We start from the raw sequence: 18,350 nt of genomic DNA on the forward strand, positions 1-18,350 counted from the left end.
ATGTCACATGGACTTGTGCAGTGCCCATATCAGATTGTAAAAGACCTACAAGATCCTGGAGCATCAGCACTGCAAGGGATCTTGTACCTCTTGAACTGCATGATTGCATCCTCATTGCTTGGCTATCTTGTACTGAAATGCAGGCGTCACCCCCAAGCATATGTCCCTCTAGGTGGCTGTTTGGTATGCTTGTGAGTTTGTGCTAGCTCTGATCTTTCGCATGGACCCTCAGATACTTAGCTTATGCATGTTGTTTCTGAGAGATTCACTGAGGAAAGTGAAGAGACTGATTCTTTACCTTACAGAATTTTTCTGAATCTGGACTGTTTGATTGCAAACAGCCTTAGCTACATTATGAAACAGTATTGTGTCTTGCTAGGCTACTTCTGCAGGCTCACCCTGCGGTGCCTTTAGTCCAATGCTGTTAAGCTGCCTTGGTGTTGATTTTAAATGAAGGCACACAGTTTGATGCAAGGTCACTGCAGAGCTCCTCCAGTATTGATTTACAATGCTGCTGAGGGCTGCAGACTTGAACTGTCTCCAGAGTTTCTAGTAGAGGGCTTGGAAGTGTGGGAAGTTAATGCCTGCTGCATCTCCAAGCCATTGTGATCTGTTCTCCTTTCATCATTGCGTGTGTGTGCGTTCATTTCTTCAGCACTTTCTAGGGCCTTAATGTGCTGTCAGTCCTCATCTTCATTTTAGCCTTTGTGTGATAGCCCTGCAAATTCTTCTTCAGTTCCAAAAGTGCAATATCCTGTTTGTGAATGTGGGTGTGAGGGATAGCCTAGTTGTTGCATTGTCATGGAGAATGATGATTATAGAATCATTCATTCCTTCAGAATGACTCAGTTACATGGTTTGATTGGTATGGGTTACTTGTAGAGGTCCACCATTCTTTGAAATATGTTTTTTCTGCCAAAATCTGATGCATATTACATCCTTTTTTAAATGCCGAAAGCTACTTGCCAATAATATGTTCAGCCTTTGTGGACCAGGACAGACGTAACCTTCCCAATCGCAAAGGCATGCTGAAGCAGTTGGGAGTGGGCTGTGGAATTGTGCTCTTTCTCTCCCCTCCCTTCTAGACTGCATTTAACATTACAAGGGCAACAATTGGCTAGGCAGGGGACCCACTTAGCAAGGACTTGGGACCAGGGTTCCATTCTGCTTTTAAATCCTGGGTACACTTCTAATTCTGTTTAGCCTTAATGACTGTTAAGGTTGGTGCCAATGGTAATGCTTTACCATGGCTAAGGACAATGGTGAAAAGTTACGCTTTGTGGAGAAGGGGGGGGCATGTGAGCAGACAGCTCACTTCCATTTGCTAAGCCATGGTTAACCAGTTACAAGCATTGACTCTGTACAGAGCCTGTAACTGAGGAGAATGGAAAATGGAGGAAGCGCTTCAATGGATGTCTTACATAATGTGCAGAGAGCTTTCTGCCCACCATTCTGAATACAGCTGCTCTTGGGTGAATCTTCTATGATTCACATTGCCTTGCATTGTCTATTTTTGAATCACATATCAGACTTGGATAACATTTGGGTTATCCTGTTTGGAGAAAGAAGAACAAAGCAGAATAAACACAAAAGGAGCTAGTAATATCTTAGATTTTAATTGGGGGGAAAGCCTTGCACACAAGTCATTTATGAAACTTAAAATGGATTTTGCAACTAGCAACATTGTCCATAGCATAGCCCTAAATGGTATAAGCCTAGGAGAAACCTTACATAGTGGTTACCATAGTAACAATGACTGGATGTTTTGAACATTTGAACAGTTATATATAAAATGTTTACCAGGGATCCACAAAGCTTGGCTGACCTTGGTAGCCAGCCTTAATCTATACAATGAACCTACAAGCAGTTCTTGTTCCTGACATATGGCTGAAGCACAGTGTGGTCAAGGATGATCTCCAGCTCCAAGCTCAGAGAAGGACGGGGGATTATGCTACTCACTGGAGTAACAAATGGAATTGTGGACTCGTATGTTGAACATATAAGTCCACAATTCCTGTATGTTTCCAAACCAGATTCAAGGTGCTGGTTTTGACCTATAAAGCCTTAGACAGCTTGGGACCTCAATACCTGATGGAGTGCCTCTCCTGGCATGAACGTACCCCTGGGTGCCTTCTCTGAGGGAGGCTCAGAAGGTGGCAACAAGGGAGAGGGCCTTCTTGGTGGTGGCCCCCCAATTATGGAGTAATCTTTCTGATGAGGCCCACCTGACACCAACATTATTACCTTTTTCGGTGCCAGGTTAAGACATTCTTCTCTCAGGCATTTGGCAACATATGATGAAGTTTTAAACGGGTCTTGGATGTTTCTTATTGTTGACTGTTTAAAACTGTTGTAGATATATGTATGTGCTGTTTGCTTATATGTTTGTATGTAAATGGTTTTATAATGTATTTAATAGTTTTTAATCTGTGTAAACCTCCCAGAGAGCTTCATCTATTGGGCAGTGCAAAAATGGAATGAATGAATAAAACCTTACGAACAAAAAAATGGATGTGAGGAAATAATATTTGTATGCAGATTTTTAAAATATAATAAAGTCTTTGGATGATCTCTGGGACTTGGGGACCAAGTCCAGTGAAGAAACGTTGAAGGACATGGGTATGTTTGGCCTGAAGAAGAAATGATTAAAAGGCGATGTGATGGCCATCTTCAATTATTTGAATAGCTGTCACATATATGTTGGAGCAAGTGTGCTTTCTGTTGCTCCACAAGGTAGGACACAAACCAATGGTCGCAAATTACAAGAAATAGGATTTCAACTAAATATATCATCAGGAAGTTCTTCCTAATGAGTTGTTCGACAGTGGAATAGGTTTGCCTTGCTAGGTGGTGAACTCTCCTTTATTAGAAATACTTGAGCGGATGTTGGATGGCCACTTATCAGGGATGCTGTAGATGACCCCTGAGGTTCCTATCAACTTTATGATTCTATGTTAGTTTATTTTTTATTAAATCACATGGAAGCTTTCCCTCCCCTTGCTATGTGGGACTCAGAACTGTGCCACTGAGAAGTTATATTTGGTACTTAACATCTTGCTTATGGTCCAGAATTGTGGATGCTTTGCAGAAACACAAAATTTGAATTTGTGGTACTCATGATCTCATCTATGAACAAAGGATGTATCCAAATTACTCTGTGTGGGCCTACTTTCAGATTATATGGATAGTTCCATAAATCAAAAAATTGAATTTTCATCTGCAGAGATGCACACAAGCATCAGCAAAGCACATGGACAGCATTTTGTGGAAACCAACCCTGATAGTATATAAACATTGAAAATGGTAAGCGGTCGTTATTCTATGTTGTCGAAACAAACTGATAGACAAGAACAAGTGATGATTATTGGACTTGGACTTGACTGCTATATAACATGCACCCGGTGTTCAGAGTGTGTTAGGTACTACACCTCACTGAAGTGACATAATACTGGCTAAAATAAGATCACAGAAGTGAATAAGGTAGGAGATATGAATTGGTTTTCATGCATATATAACCCAATCAGTACAACCTCATTTTCCTGAAGTAGCTTAGAACCCTTGAGAACAGACATCCAGTTTTAAGGTGTATTGCACTGTCTGCCCTGGCTTTCATATTGTGAAAGTGTGTTTGGTGGCTTCTTAGGGTGGTGCACCTTGGGACTTCTAGGAGCAAGAGTATTTGTGTTAATAGCTGAGGAATAAAGCTTTCCATGCAAGTTTGTAGTACAGATCTTTGGCAGAGGGCCTAAAATGGTATAGGCGACTCACAGCCAAGCTGAAGGTGGGCACCCGTGAAACCTCTTGAACAAGGAAAAGCTCCTGCTCCCAGCATCAGATCTCCATTGCTTATGCTACCACCCAGCATCGGATCTTCATCACTTATGCGAACAGCCTGTCTGGCCTCATGGTTTTCCTGCATATACACAAATGATTTCCAGCCTTCTGATTAAGGGGTGCAATGTTTATCATTCCATGTAATACCAAACTTGGGTGACCATATGCCTATAATTATTTATATCCTGCTCTTCTGCTCCTATTACGGAGTAGTTTACGATAAGAGAAAATACAATATAATAAAACAAAATTAATCATAACATTACCAAAAATTAAAACAAAATAACAGTTTAAAAGCAGCAATCAATTAAAAATCAAGCTAAAAACAGTGGCAGAACTAAACATTAAAAGCTTGTTGAAATTAAAACATTTTAATTTATGTCTAAAAGATGGTAAAGAGGAATGGGTACTGCAGAATCTACACAAGGAAAATATCTTGTTCTTGGCAAGAACCAAAGGTGAAAATGGAGGAGGCTTCCTTGTTCCCCTTCTTATTTTCATGTACAAGGGAAAGAAAAACTACACAGCCTGCTGTAACCTTCATATTAAATGCCACTTGTCCTAATGCTAAATGCCTGCTTCCACTTCCCAACCCTGACCCATCGCTAGAGATACCTGTGACTGATAACACTTGCATCAAAGATCTAGTACTTACGTCTGGACTACCAATTATAACAGCCTCCTTGATGATGTGTGCCAAGCAAACTTGTATGAACTCATGTACTCTAGCTGAAATGGACATCACTACACTGACTGTAAAGTTTTACAGGCATTTTTCATGCTAGCCAGGTCCATTTGGTTAGTTTAATGTCATAAATATATAGTATAGACCACTGCTGTACCAACATACACTTACTTGTTGTTGAATCACTTGTTGTATTGGCTTCCTTTTTTTCTTGTTCAGGAGTTTTATGTAAGAATAGTTTGTACCAATCTCACTGCTGACTTCCAGCAATGAAGTTTGACTGTATTTCTTATCCAAGGTAAGAGTGATCGTCATTTTAAGTAGACAGTTGTTCTGGTGTTTAATGTTGAATTTGATTGAATGTATGGGTTCTCCTCAGGTAATGGCTGAAAGGAAGCTGTAGCAGTTCTACTTTATTGCTGCCCTAGCGTAATCCAGGTTTGAACACCTTCCCAAGTAAGTTCAAGTCTTTTAATTCTAGATCTCCTTTACATACAGTCTTGTTAAGATGCATGATGTCTAAACTTCATGACTGTTTGTGTGTTACAGGTTACAATGTGACCAATCCATTGGGCTGCCATATGACCACAGAAATTTCGCATCTGGATCCCCCCTCGCCCCAAATCAGAAGAACTCTTGCAAACAAGCCAACCATTGCCATAGTTACCAGATTGCAACTGTGGATTTTGTCACCACATATTTGAAACAGTGTATTTCCAGTGGATAGTGCTGGAGCCTGGACCTGGGTGACCAGCATTGAAGCAGCAGCTAAATCCATGGGCACATTGGGTGGCTTCTTGGGCACATCTGTATTGCTGAGGGTTACTTTTTATCCTAAAATAGAAGAACACTAATCTCCCTTACAAGATTATTGTGAGGATAAATGAGAACCTGGAATATTATGAACTTGCGTTAGAAGTAGGGCAAGGTATACATCCTAATTAATTGTAATGAACTGATACTGAGAAGATGAACCGATACCAAAGCAGGCTTAGCAACCAGCATGTATAATAAACAATGTTAAATAAATATATGCCAAAACTGATCTGCACAAGTTTTACTTACAGCCATTTCATAAGGTTTTCAAATTACTGAAGTATGCTTATTTTAAAGCTCTACCCGAACATTCTCTTGCATTGTACTGGTGGTGGCTGTGGTGTGTAATCTTGGAAAATAACTTCTCAGAGGAGAGCTCAAAATCTTGGTGGTAATAAATGAAAGTTGGCTTTGTGGCTTAAGAACATAAGAAGAGCCATGATGGATCAGACCAAGGGCCCATCTAGTCCAGCATTCTGTTCACACAGTGGCCAACCAGCTGTCGACCAGGAACCCAGAAGCAGGACATGAGCACAACAGCACCCTCTCACCCATGTTCCCCAGCAACTGGTGTACGTAGGCTCACTGTCTCTGGTACTGGAGGCAGCATATAGTTATCAGGACTAGTCGCCATTGATAGCCCTTTCCTCCAGGAATTTGTCTAACCCCCTTTTAAAGCCATCCAAATTGGTGGCCATAACTACATCCTGTGGTAGTGAATTCCATAGTTTAACTATGCACTGTGTGAAGAAATCCTTCCTTTTATCTGTCCTGAATCTCCCACCAATCGGCTTCATGGGATGACCTTGGGTTCTAGTATTTTGAGAGATGAAGAAAAATGTCTCCCTATCCACATTCTCCACACCATGCATAATTTTGTACACCTCTATTGTGTCTCCCATGACCCTCCTTTTTTCCAAGCCAAACAATCCCAGCTGTTGTAACCTTCTCTCAGAGGGGAGATGCTCCATCCCTTTGATCATTTTAGTTGCCCTTTTCTGCACTTTTTCCAGCTCTACAATCTCTTTTTAGGCGTGGTAACCAGAGCTGTACACAGTATTCTAAGTGTGGTCGCACCATAGGCATTATGGTATAAAGGCATTATGATATTGTCATTTTTATTCTCAATTCCTCTTCTAATTATGCCCAACGTGGAGTTTGCCTTTTTTACAGCAGCTGCACATTGGGTTGACAGTTTCATTGAGCTGTCCACCACAACCCCAAGATCTCTTTCTTGGTTGGTCACTGCTAGCTCAGATCCCCATCATGTTATACTTGAAGTCAGGATTTTTTGCCCCAACATGCATCACTTTACATTTGCTTACCTTGAACTGTATTTGCCATTTAGATGCCCATTCTCCCAGTTTGGAGGGATCCTTTTGGAGCTCTTCACAATCCCTTTTTGCCCCAACATGCATCACTTTACATTTGCTTACCTTGAACTGTATTTGCCATTTAGATGCCCATTCTCCCAGTTTGGAGGGATCCTTTTGGAGCTCTTCACAATCCCTTTTTGTTTTAACCACCCTAAATAATTTGGTGTCATCAGCAAACTTGGCCACTCCACTGCTCACTCCTAATTTCAGATCATTTATGAACAGGTTGAAAAGCATTGGTCCTGTTTTTAAAATTGCTTAATTTTAATCTGGTGTTGTTTTTTGATCCTTTTACTGTTTTACCTCTTGTGTTCACTGCTCTGAAATCTGTTCTAGATATGGAGCGGTATGCAGATATTGTAAATAAAATAAATAAATACAGATCCCTGTGGGACTCCACTATTTACTTCCCTTCTTTGGGAGAATTTACCATTTATTCCTGCTCTCTGCTTTCTGTTCTTTAACCAGTTACTGATCCATAAGAGGACCTGTCCTCTTTCTCCATGACTGCTAAGTTTGCTCAGGAGTCTTTGGTGAGGGACTTTGTCAGAAGCCTTTTGGGAGTCCAAGTAAACAATGTCTACTGGATCACCCCTGTCTACATATTTATTGACCCTCTCAAAGAACTCTAAAAGGTTAGTGAGATAGGACTTACCTTTGTGTAAGCCATGTTGATTCTTTTTTTAGCAGGGCTTGTCCCTTGTTTAGTCCAACAAGACTACTTTTAAGTACTTTTGGAGAAAACTCGTGTAAATGTGTGCTCTTTCCAGGGTACCTGAAAAGGTGATTCACAGATCTTGGGACAAGCATAAAAATTGACTCTCTCTCTCTAAGGTGACTATATTGAATTCTTAACCTACAGTCATCTTATGGTTCATGTCATCACTTCCTATTTCTTGAAGCCCCCTGTTCTAATTTGCCCTTTTCCAATTAGGAAGAACAGAACTAGGGCTGCAGATGCTTTTAAAACAGAAACCATTTTAATGCAATAGAAGAGAGGTAAGGAAATGTGGCAAACACTGAAACCCCCATGTCTTTGTGGGTGGGTCATAGGAAATTAGGCCCCAGTGCTATTGCCGCACATGACTTTTTTCACTTTGTGCATCAATACTTTGGCTCTTCGACCTCCCCTGGTTCCTTCTACTATTCCGACATGCATGCCTCATATGTCACATTACTCTTCTTTTATCCAATCAGTTTTCCAAGTTGTGCATGCATTTCCTGGCTGGATTTCCTTGTACATTAAAATGATGCTGATGTGCCTGATAATGCACAATGTATTTTGAGTTGAATTCTGTTTTCTCGTTGAAGGATTTGGGGTTGTTACAGAAAGGAATAGAATTCTGTAATACCTGTTTTCACCTCCACCCCAAGTTCTTTTTTTGTACACAGCTTGTTGTACCTAAACAGTTCCCTGCTTCACACCCCTTAGTTATTTATTTATGCATGTATGGATGTATCTCCGCAATATACAATACCATGAACCTTTTTAGTATAATGGCATATGACACACATGAGCTAAAAGGTACCTGCACAATTTGCAATATTTGTGCTACTGGCTGCACTGAGAAATTAACCATTAGACAAGAGGAGCATATACTACTGCTCACAAATGGAATAACTAAAAAAATTAATGTCTAATTTAAAAATAAATAGAAGTGGCTTGTCAATTAGGTTGGAAATATTGTGTTTATGCCATTGATTTTGGAAAGATTGTATCGGTTGGCTGAAATTCAGTATGCCATCCAGCACAGTGATTTGCTGCCTTTAGTCTGCAGTAACCTAGCAACAGGGCTACACACCCTCCTAGCAAAGGAAGCTGAAGGGCTCTTCAGGCATATTCTTGTGCATCACAAGGGCCATTTAGTATTTTGAACAATCTGAGCATTGCCATCGCATTATATCGTCATGGACTGGTAGAAATTCGGCAACTTTCAACTGATGGTTCCACATCCAGCATCACCTTTGGTATTCTAGAAGGGGAAACTAAGCTCATTGGAGCAGTTGCATTGTACAAGGCAGTGAGTGAAATCCATAGAGGCTACACAGGTATGGCACTCCATAAAGTGTGGGAGAGAGAGAAACTGCCCATCTCTTTATAACACTTAAAGCAATCAGATTAACACTTCCGCTTTCAAAATGCTTAAGGGAAGAACTTCATTCCCTTCATGGCATGGGGTTGAACGCACTCTTCCTTCAAGCATCTTGGGTTCCACAGAACACAGGCAGTTGATATACAGGTGTCTGCGTTTGGACCACCCTCCCTCTTGATACTTTTGACATTTAATCCAGCTGCAAGGTTGAGGAAAGCTCTTCCATGCTTGAAAAGATGGCCAGTTCCAACCCCCACACAGAATTGTTTACACTGATGTTTTGGACCAAAACTTTTATGAAACTGAATATCCTGACAGTCCTCTTCAACTTTACTAACATTAGGTTTTCTTATTACTGAGTTTGTTTCTCAGTGTTCTTTATTTTTAAAGCGATAGCAAAAACTGAAGGTGAATAAGTGTCTTCTTCTTTACGCCAAGACAACACATCCACTTGATGGTTCCCATAAGGGTTGCAGTTACAAGTAGTGCTGTGCTGTAAATGTCCCCCACACTTTTTAAGACCGTTCTCATTCAATCTGATAGAAGAGAAATTGCTTTCAAAAATCAATTCAATGAGGAAATTCCGGAGAAATTCTCATGGGTTGGGTCTGGGTTTCTTGGGCTTACCTTACTTAGGAGGTGGCTGAGGAGTGAGCACAAGCGTCCTGTTTTTCATTGAACAATCATTTCTCTGGCAGCCTGTAGGCCCCTCAGCTTCCCACACTTCAATTAAAGGCCAGTTGAAGGCACCATGAGAATTCCTCCAATAGGGCTTGTTCAGATCAGGACGTGCAAGCAGCCTGGGAGGCTAGCTGTGATTAGGTAAGCTCAAAATCACCACAAAAATAAATTATAAAACATCCTGAATGAGGCAAAACAATAGAAGCCTTGTTTCATGGGGGGAGGAAACTTTCAGGAAATTTGATGACAGATTTTGTCAGAGCACTAACTCCACCTCATCCCTGGAGCCAGACATAACACTGCCCCCACCTGCATTGTTGTGGATGCAAATTGAGGGCCAGCCTGCCAAGATAGTTGATGCTGTTGCAGCATGAAGACCCCCCCAAATGCTTACCCAAAAAGAAAGAAGCTGTGCTACAAGCCAAGCCAATGGGGAACTCTTATCTTGGACAAACAGTTGAGAATTTGGTGAAATTGGCTCCCAAATTTCTCTGCCCACAAGTAAGGTGGAGAATTTCAAGAGGCCATTTGCACACAGCTCTAATTACAAGTCACTATTGTGTGTGAGCCCCTCACATATCACCTGCTCTATGGCAAGTTTATAGATATCATTGTGCCTACAGCACCTGAGTGTGTGTGATGATAATCCTGTGGGTAGTGCTGTGCGCTCCAAATATTTTTAAGCTTCTAATAATTCCAGCTGTTAAGAAATTATTTTTGTCTTTGTTTCTGGTTCAGAGCCCATTGGAGTGTATCCAGTGTTAGTCCTACTTAGAGTCGACCCATTAAAATGAATGGGACTTAAGTTAACGAAGACTAATTTAAGTTCCATTCATTTCAGTAGGTCTACTTGTAAGTAGGACTAACAGTGGATACAATCCATTTGCTGGGTAATTTGCAGTTGAGAGTCAGCAAGGGTTTCTTACTCTGGACTGTTTAAAAACAGCAACAACAAAACTATTCTCCACTCCCCCCCCAAAAAAAACCCCAAACTCCTTGGCTCAGATAAGTGTATGTCTTTGATAACACGAGGCAGACAGTTGCAAGGGGGAGCACAAACTCCTCCTGGTGTGTGTGTGAGTGTGAGAAAGAGTATGTATGTGTGTTAGAGACAGAGGGTTGACTGACTTTCAATCCTCCTGACTTGCACAATCTAAGAAGTAATTATTTCTACATCAGATTGATTTGTGCTGGTGCAAATGTGGGTTAGGGATGAGGATAAAACCCTTTGGAAGGAAGCATGTTGTAGAACAGTGGTTCCTAATCTTGGGTCTCCAGTTGTTAGACTACAACTTCCATCAACCCTGGCCAGCATGACCAATGTTCAGGGATTATGGGAGTTGTAGTTCAGTAAAAACTGGAGACCCATGGTTTGGAGCCATGTTGCCTTATTGTATCATTCACCTTCCAGGCATTATGTAAGAATGTGCTGCCAGCTGAACTGTCTTTAAGTATTTGTAGAGGGCCCACGGTGGCCAAAGTCTGAAAAGCTCCAGTATTAATGTACTTCTGTTTAAAATGGACAATATAAGCTATTTTGCTTAACAGTGAGAAGGAAGCAAATATCTCTTCTTTATCAGCACATTTTTAGGAATAGAGGCTGTTTCTAGATTAAACCAGAGTGTTATGTATGATGCACCCCTGGGAACATATTTCAGCTTTTGTAGTATCTGAGCACTTTTTAACATGCATAGCGCTGTGTGTGTGTGTATATATATCTAGCTGTGACACATGTGGTATACACGTTTTGTGAAATACTTGTTTTATATAGGTGTGTTGCTTGCTATATCTCAAAAGTTGGGGTTAAAAAGCATTAAAAGTCTCTTTAAAAGTGGAGAAAACTTGAACACTTACGGTGGAAGGGGAGCATGCATTGGTACAATGTAATCTACCTCAGTAGAAAAAATTCACGATTTGCAACTCTTTGTGTTGAATATTGTTTAACTTCTGTAAATCACCCAGAGATATTTGGCTATGGGGTAGTATAGAAATGTAATAAATAATAATACGATGATGATGATGATTTTAAAAAGAGTTAATAAGTGAGCTACAGTTCTGTAACACTAAGCAATACTTACTTCTCCTGTTTCCATTTCTGTTTTTTTAATAGGTCTAAGAGGGCTAATCAATCTTGGGAACACATGTTTTATGAACTGTATTGTCCAAGCACTTACCCACACTCCACTACTGCGAGATTTCTTCCTCTCCGACAGACACAAATGTGAAATGCAAAGCCCCAGCTCATGTCTGGTCTGTGAAATGTCTACCCTTTTTCAGGAGGTGAGTCACCCTTTCTCCTTACCCATAGCTTATGAGTTTGTAACACTCAGTTTGTAACACTCAGAACTATTAGTTTGATTCTCAGGTTCAGTTCAGGTTGCACCAGACAGTGGTTTGTGCTAGCCATAATTGACAATAGGAACCATGATTTAAGCTTTTAAAAGTATAACAGATGAACCATGATTTAGAACTGCTGGTCTGCTTTCAATTTTTGTCTCCTTGGCACTTCCCTTCATAAGTTCATTCCATTCTTCATGGTGCAGCAGGCCCTGGAGATAGAGCAGTGCCCAAACTATGATTTATTAATCCTAACACCAAAACATAATTAATGCAAATTATGGTTAGCAAACCTACTTGAAAACATGATTTCTAATCTGATTTACTGGCTGATTAGAAACTGCTGTTCTGGGATAGATATCAAGTAAGTCATAGGTAAGCTCCCTTAACCATGGTTTGGTGTGTTCTGACTATTGTGTTAAAAAGTTAATCAGAGTTGTAACTGCATAAAAACTAATGAGGATTTATACTTTGATGTAAGTTAGGATACCTAAGCTTGTCTATACTACTAGTTTTGTGCTAGTCATGCCAAATAGAAGTTGCTTTTTTAAGCATAGCTGAATTGCAATGAAAGCAATAGCTGTTGACACTGCTAAGAGTTCATTTTCACACAGCTTATTTCCTAGTGCTGAAGCAGAGTTAAATGCTATTTAGTCAGAGATGTCTTCCATGAGTTGCAGACTAATTTACTCTTTCTTGGGAAGAAAGGAGCAGGAAGCTATTATGAAGCCCTTTAGGAAAATAGCTGCAGGATTATTCTCTCCAGGTGCAGTACTTCAGGATTTCACACTGAAAATAGTTTGGCCTACCACTGCATATTAGCATTACCTATTTTGTGTGGGAGTACCACTTTGTACTTGTCTTTTGCAAAGCTAACAGTTTTACAAGTTTTAAAGTCACTGTATAACTTCCAGTAAAAGTAATATGCCTTTATTAGATTGATATTTTATCTATTTCCTGTAATAAAGACATTGGAGCATACTTTTGAGACTGTGCATGTATGTAGATGGTGGGTAACTTAATCTCCTGATAGGAGAATGCCATTCAGGATATGTGGTGATGTGCTGTTGGGGGCAACCTAAAAATCATCCCTAACACCCATGAATGCCTTTTAAAGGCCAGAAGACTAAATGCCAGTGGGATATTTTGTAGGGTACAAATAAATTGAAACTAGGAATGTTAGTCTGCTTATATCCTTGTCCTTCAAGAAGCTCAGAATAGCATATACAGGCTTCCTAGGAATCCCTTGTGTACAGTGAAGCCAGACTCTCATTGTCGAAGAAGGAGCTACACCAGTACCGTCATACCATTTTATAGCCCAAAGAACACAAGATAAATTAGTTCAGACATAAGACTTAACTCTCAGCCTAACTTCATGCAGCCTCAGCATCATGCAGTTTTCTAGATGTTGCAGGCCTACGCTTAGAACTGCCCCTCTGGGAATCACTTCCTCTTCCGTGTGTGTGTGGCGGGGGGGAGGATGGGGTGGCACAAAAAGAGACAAAGAGTTATGCAATGCTGCAAACTCCACTCACTGTGAGCTCTGGCTCCACCTGCCATCAGTTGTGGCCCCCAATTGCCCTTCCCCTGGGGTCAACAGTCCTTCATAGGAAAATGGTTCTCTGCACCTTGTTTAATGTCTTAACCTTGATTAAGATCCCAGATATGCAGTGAAATTGTGGTTTAGCTTGCTGAGCTAACTCCTTACCCTGGAGGTTGTTTATGAGGAAGGCACCACTGAGATCCAGTGCCAGATTCTGGATATGGGCTAATCCATTAGGGATGTTCTAGGTCTGGTCTTAGAGCAGCAATTTAGACTAGATGCCCTTCTAGCCCCTTTCCACATCTAATGTGTGTGTGTGTGTGCATGCGCACACATGTGCAGTTTCTAGCAAATCTGGAAACAGGTAAGTAGAGATGTAATAGGACTGATCTTTCAGTTGTGGTCCAGAAACCAGGAGCACGTCACAGGGCCGCACTCCCTCTCCCCTCCTTGGAGTGAACCCCTCCATCCTTAAGAGATAAAGCAGTACTGACACATTAACTGCAGTTAAAGCAACTATGGCTAAGCCCATATCCAAATCAAATTTAGTAGGCGACCAGTTACAGGTTATAGCAAAATGAAAATTTACAGCCAAGCAAATTAAACATTTATAATACATAATTCATACACACGAGGCAAAGTCCTTAGACCAGAAATTAGGCTAAGCTGGGAGGGGGGAATTCACTCTTCTAAACACAGTGCAGTTCCACGGCTCTCTCCCAATCTCTTAACTGCAGTTAAGAGAGCAGCATGAGTTCATGCGCACCAGCCACATTCCCCTAGAGGTTAAGAGGCAACCTAGAAGGAGAAGTGTCCCCTTCACTCAGTCTCAATTTTCCACTTGGTGTTTATGTAAAGGTTACAAGTTTGAACAATGGTTCCTAAAAATAATCTTTCGTTTTTTTTTCAAGTAGATATAGAGATTAGGACTCAGATTAGGATCTTCCTGAGTCTTGATCCTGCTGGGCACACTGTGCTCCCTAGTTTATATTGTGAGGATTCCTTAGACTTCCTAATTTAGCCAAGCACAGCTGATCATAGGCTTGCTTGACATGAGTATCTTGGTGGGCTGTATGTGTATGTTAATTGATCTTTGGCACCCTTCCCCTCCACTCTCCTCTCCTCTGCTGTCCTTTCCCATTCCTCTACATTTTTCCCATTCCTCTACATTAAGTTCCTTTGGGGTGGGGGCAGAGGCAGTCTAAAGGAAATGCAGAGGTGCTATTGCTACATGTACAAGCATGACTTATGCTCAGTGCTGCATAGCTGCAGGGATGCTGGCTGGATGCATTTGCACCCTCTGCCTAATAATGGCCAATGCTTTGAGCGAACTGCTGCCTAAGATTCCTTTTCATCCTAATTGAAGCACTAAATAATACAAAATCAGGTGGCTACAGTGGAGTAATTATGGAAAATGCTACTGGATAGAGTGACCAGATAGTGCCAGGACTGATTGTAAGAAGTGACAGAACAGAGGAGTTTTATTGCTGCAGTTCCCTGAATTATATTGTCACAGCAGCTGCGTCAGCAATTTCGATTACCACACCCAGTCTCTAGTCCCTTGGTGTCATTCTTGTTGGCATCCAAGAGTTGCATATTGATCCTTTTGTACATAAAAAGGTGTTCGTGCATTGTTGCATTGCTGCAGTTTAATTTCAAGCCAAGGATATCAGTAGCTCTGCAAGGAGAAGAACTGCCCTCTTAGGTACATTACATTATGTATGTGCAAATCTCAAAACTGCAAGCTAACATGGTTGCTCCCCCCATCCCCAGATCCAAGATGAGCTGTCTGTGTGATCTCATTAGTTCACTGAACCTCAGTCACCACAGAAAAAGGCTTGCATGTTCAAAATGGCAGCTGGCGCACATCTCGGAGCCCTGCAGGTTAATGAACCCATGGCGGTGTACCATGACGTGCAAACGGAGTCAATCAGAAGCTCAAGAAATACCTTGGGGAAAGCCAGCTGTCCCCCTCCCCCCATGAGGACAGAACTCGTCTTGGCTTCTTTGCTTGGTTACTTTCCTTCAGCCTTGCCCTAGAGTTGCCTGTAGCCTTGATATAACAAGAATGACAAGGGATGGCCCTTACATCTCCTTTTCAGAAATGAGGTGGCAAGGATCAACATCATATTGATGCCATATGCCCCACTGAGATTGTGCCTGTCTATTGTACACGTTTTTGTTGTTGTTCTGGTGGAACACCAGCACGTGGCTCATGTACAACCTCTGTAGATTGGATGGGTCTATTCATTATTGCCATGCAGCCGACATATCCTTGCCCTTGTGTAAGGGGGTTCTTTTGCTCTGAAGACACAGCCTAGTATATCCTGCATCATGTTGCCTGCTAAGGATAAGACCAGTTGTTGAATTGGCCTGAAAACCCCAATTCTAGGGTAGACTTGGATTCTGCATTGAAGAAAAGTTGGTGGGAAAGATTCTGACATGACATTGCTTAGCCATATGATATACCCAAGATTGCGTTTCAGCAAGCTGAATGGATGAAACGTTCCAAGTTGTTATATCAGAAATGGCCTTAAGGACACGCATACATCATTTCTGATAGGGGAATAAATTGCTAAGCATACTGGGCTGAATATGGATACTAAGGCTGCACACCCTAGCAAACACTAGGGATTAAGCACCTTTGAGCACAGTGGGACTTACTCCTGAATAAACATGCATGGGGTTGCGTTGTAAATGTTGCCCACTTCTGTACTTACTAAGGGATTCTATGGAGCTCAACCAAGTCTAGTAACCAGTAAAACTAGTAAACTGCCTAGCACAGTGACACTTAGGGTAAATAGTAGTAACTGCAGGGTCAAGAAGTTCATAATTACCTGAAGTGTACTATGAATGATTTCATTACTTGTGAAAATCTGTTGGATCAGCCAAAGTGGCCCACCGAGGACTGGCTGACAAACCAGTCCTATGTTTTGCAGGGAGTGGGGCAATTTCCATGGCAGAGGAACTGCTACATCCTAAGTTCTGCTGGCTTGTTGTAGTTGGGGGGGGGGCAATTTTTCATGTGTGACGATAACTACCCCAGCTCCAGGCTGGCGTTATTTGGGGGCCAGATCCTGTGGATCTGAGGCCACCCCAGACATGTCCCCAGAATGCCCTGTTCTGTGCCCTATCTCTGGCAAGGACACAGCCAGTAGTACTTCTTCACTCATTGAGCTTTCCAGGGTGAAAGTGTTAACCCACTGGCAGAGCAACACTTTCTGCCACATCTAATGACTGCTCAGCCAACCTTCAGCAGTGCTCTGCCCATTAGCTGCATTGGTTCCATAGAATAAGATACAACAAAACAAGTGAGACCGAACGTTCTAACTGATGAGGCTGCCTGGTCTTTTTAGCTACTGGAAGCAAGCTTTTGATTTACAGCAAACTCTTTTTGGGTGGCTTTGGTGTTTTTCTTTTGCTCTGAACATCTATGTGGGGAGAGATATCCCACCTGCTCTGTTTTCTCATTTCTTCAGATAAAAGCACAGGAAAGGTTTTGAATTGGGTGTCTGATGTGTGTGCCAGGTTTACCCTGCAAAAAAAATGTAGTCACTTGCTGGACATCTAGTTGCCAGTCTGCTGGACTGACACTGCAAAATGGATCCTGGGCGCTCCTGTGTTCAGCTGATCTGAGAACATAACTGAAGTGATGACAAACATGAGGTTGCCACTAGAAATGGCAACCCCTTGTTGAGTTCCTCCTCCTTGGTCTTCTGTAATATAGTTATACAAGTGTGTGTTGTGGTGTGAGTTTCCCAGAAAATGTTTCAATCCAAAGTGCAATAATTTGCATAAGGTGATATGCATAGGAAGATTTTCAGTTTGCATCGAAAAATGTTCTGCCCTAGAACAGGGGTGGGCAACTTGTAGGCCAAAATATCTGGAGGGCCACAATTCCCACCATCCCTCATCTTAGGCTATGCTGGCTAAAACTGATGGAAACCATAGGCCAAAGCATCTGGAAGGCCACAAGTTGCTCACCCTGCCCTAGAGAAATCTAATTTAACATAATTATTTTACTTGTATTTAGTAAACAACAAAACTAAAAAAAAAAAATACATTGCCCCATGTTAATTTTTTGTCCCACTATATTTGAACTGAAATATTGGTGGGGGGGAATTAAAGCACACAATGTGATTTAAATGTTATATTATGTAGAAATTATTATTGGAATACTTGTAAAACTTTGAATACAATGGCATGTACCTCCCTTACATTGTTTAAATGTAAGAAAGAAACAAAAGTACTGGGAACAGTTGACACAATTTTAGCAACCCCTCAAAATGTGCATGATATACTGACAGCCATTCAGCTATTTCAGCAGAATTACATCTCTTCTACTGAGGTTGCTCAGGCACCTTCACTTTCGCTGTCGCTGTTTATTAGTTCTGTTTTGATCTGACACATATATGTATTTCAATTACATATATATATGTTCTCTCACATACTTGCTAGGGAGAATCACCTGAAAAAACATTACAACTTTGAAACTGCCAAGCTTGCCTAATACAGTATTTGCAATTAGCATACATTCATTTTTACTAATGACCTTAGGAAGCATAAAATTTTCTGCAGAAAACTAAAGCACTGAAAATTTTTCCATCCCACAACGCTGATTGTGATGTCACTGTTATCGCCTTCCCCAAGAAACAGCCAGTAATATGGGGTGAGAAAAATGTATAATGTGATGATGCTGCATCATGTTTTTCCTTTACTATATATTAAAAGAAAGGAGTGGGAACTTGATTCAGGTTGGCTGTTTTCAGCCAAAGCTGACTTTCCATGACATGTAAAAGAACCCATAACTAATATAGCCAGTATAGTCTGTTCCTAAACAATTTTTGTGTTTTAGAAGTTGGGTATTTTTCTCTCAAGATCTACAACATAATTCAAGTAAAGCTATTAAAAGATGTTTGTATTTTTTGTTTCGTTCTTAAAGAATGAAAAATTTGATTGTTTTTGTTTCTCTCCCCCCCCCCCCC

At 41.1% G+C, this 18,350-nt stretch overlaps 1 protein-coding gene across 15 annotated transcripts in view; it reads left to right on the forward strand.

Annotated features, from left to right (window-relative positions):
• Positions 1-18,350, forward strand: part of USP22 (ubiquitin specific peptidase 22) — a 134,967-nt gene that overhangs the window by 74,622 nt on the left and 41,995 nt on the right. For all 15 annotated transcript variants that reach the window (XM_084818391.1, XM_084818389.1, XM_084818387.1 and 12 more), the window contains one exon: positions 11,596-11,765. In XM_084818391.1, the coding sequence (XP_084674517.1) occupies positions 11,596-11,765 (170 nt within the window). The remainder of the gene's footprint in view (positions 1-11,595; positions 11,766-18,350) is intronic.

The sequence above is a fragment of the Heloderma suspectum genome, chromosome 12 (genome assembly GCF_057233095.1).
Source record: "Heloderma suspectum isolate Gila_16-S chromosome 12, 16-S_ref, whole genome shotgun sequence".
NCBI lineage: Eukaryota > Metazoa > Chordata > Lepidosauria > Squamata > Helodermatidae > Heloderma > Heloderma suspectum.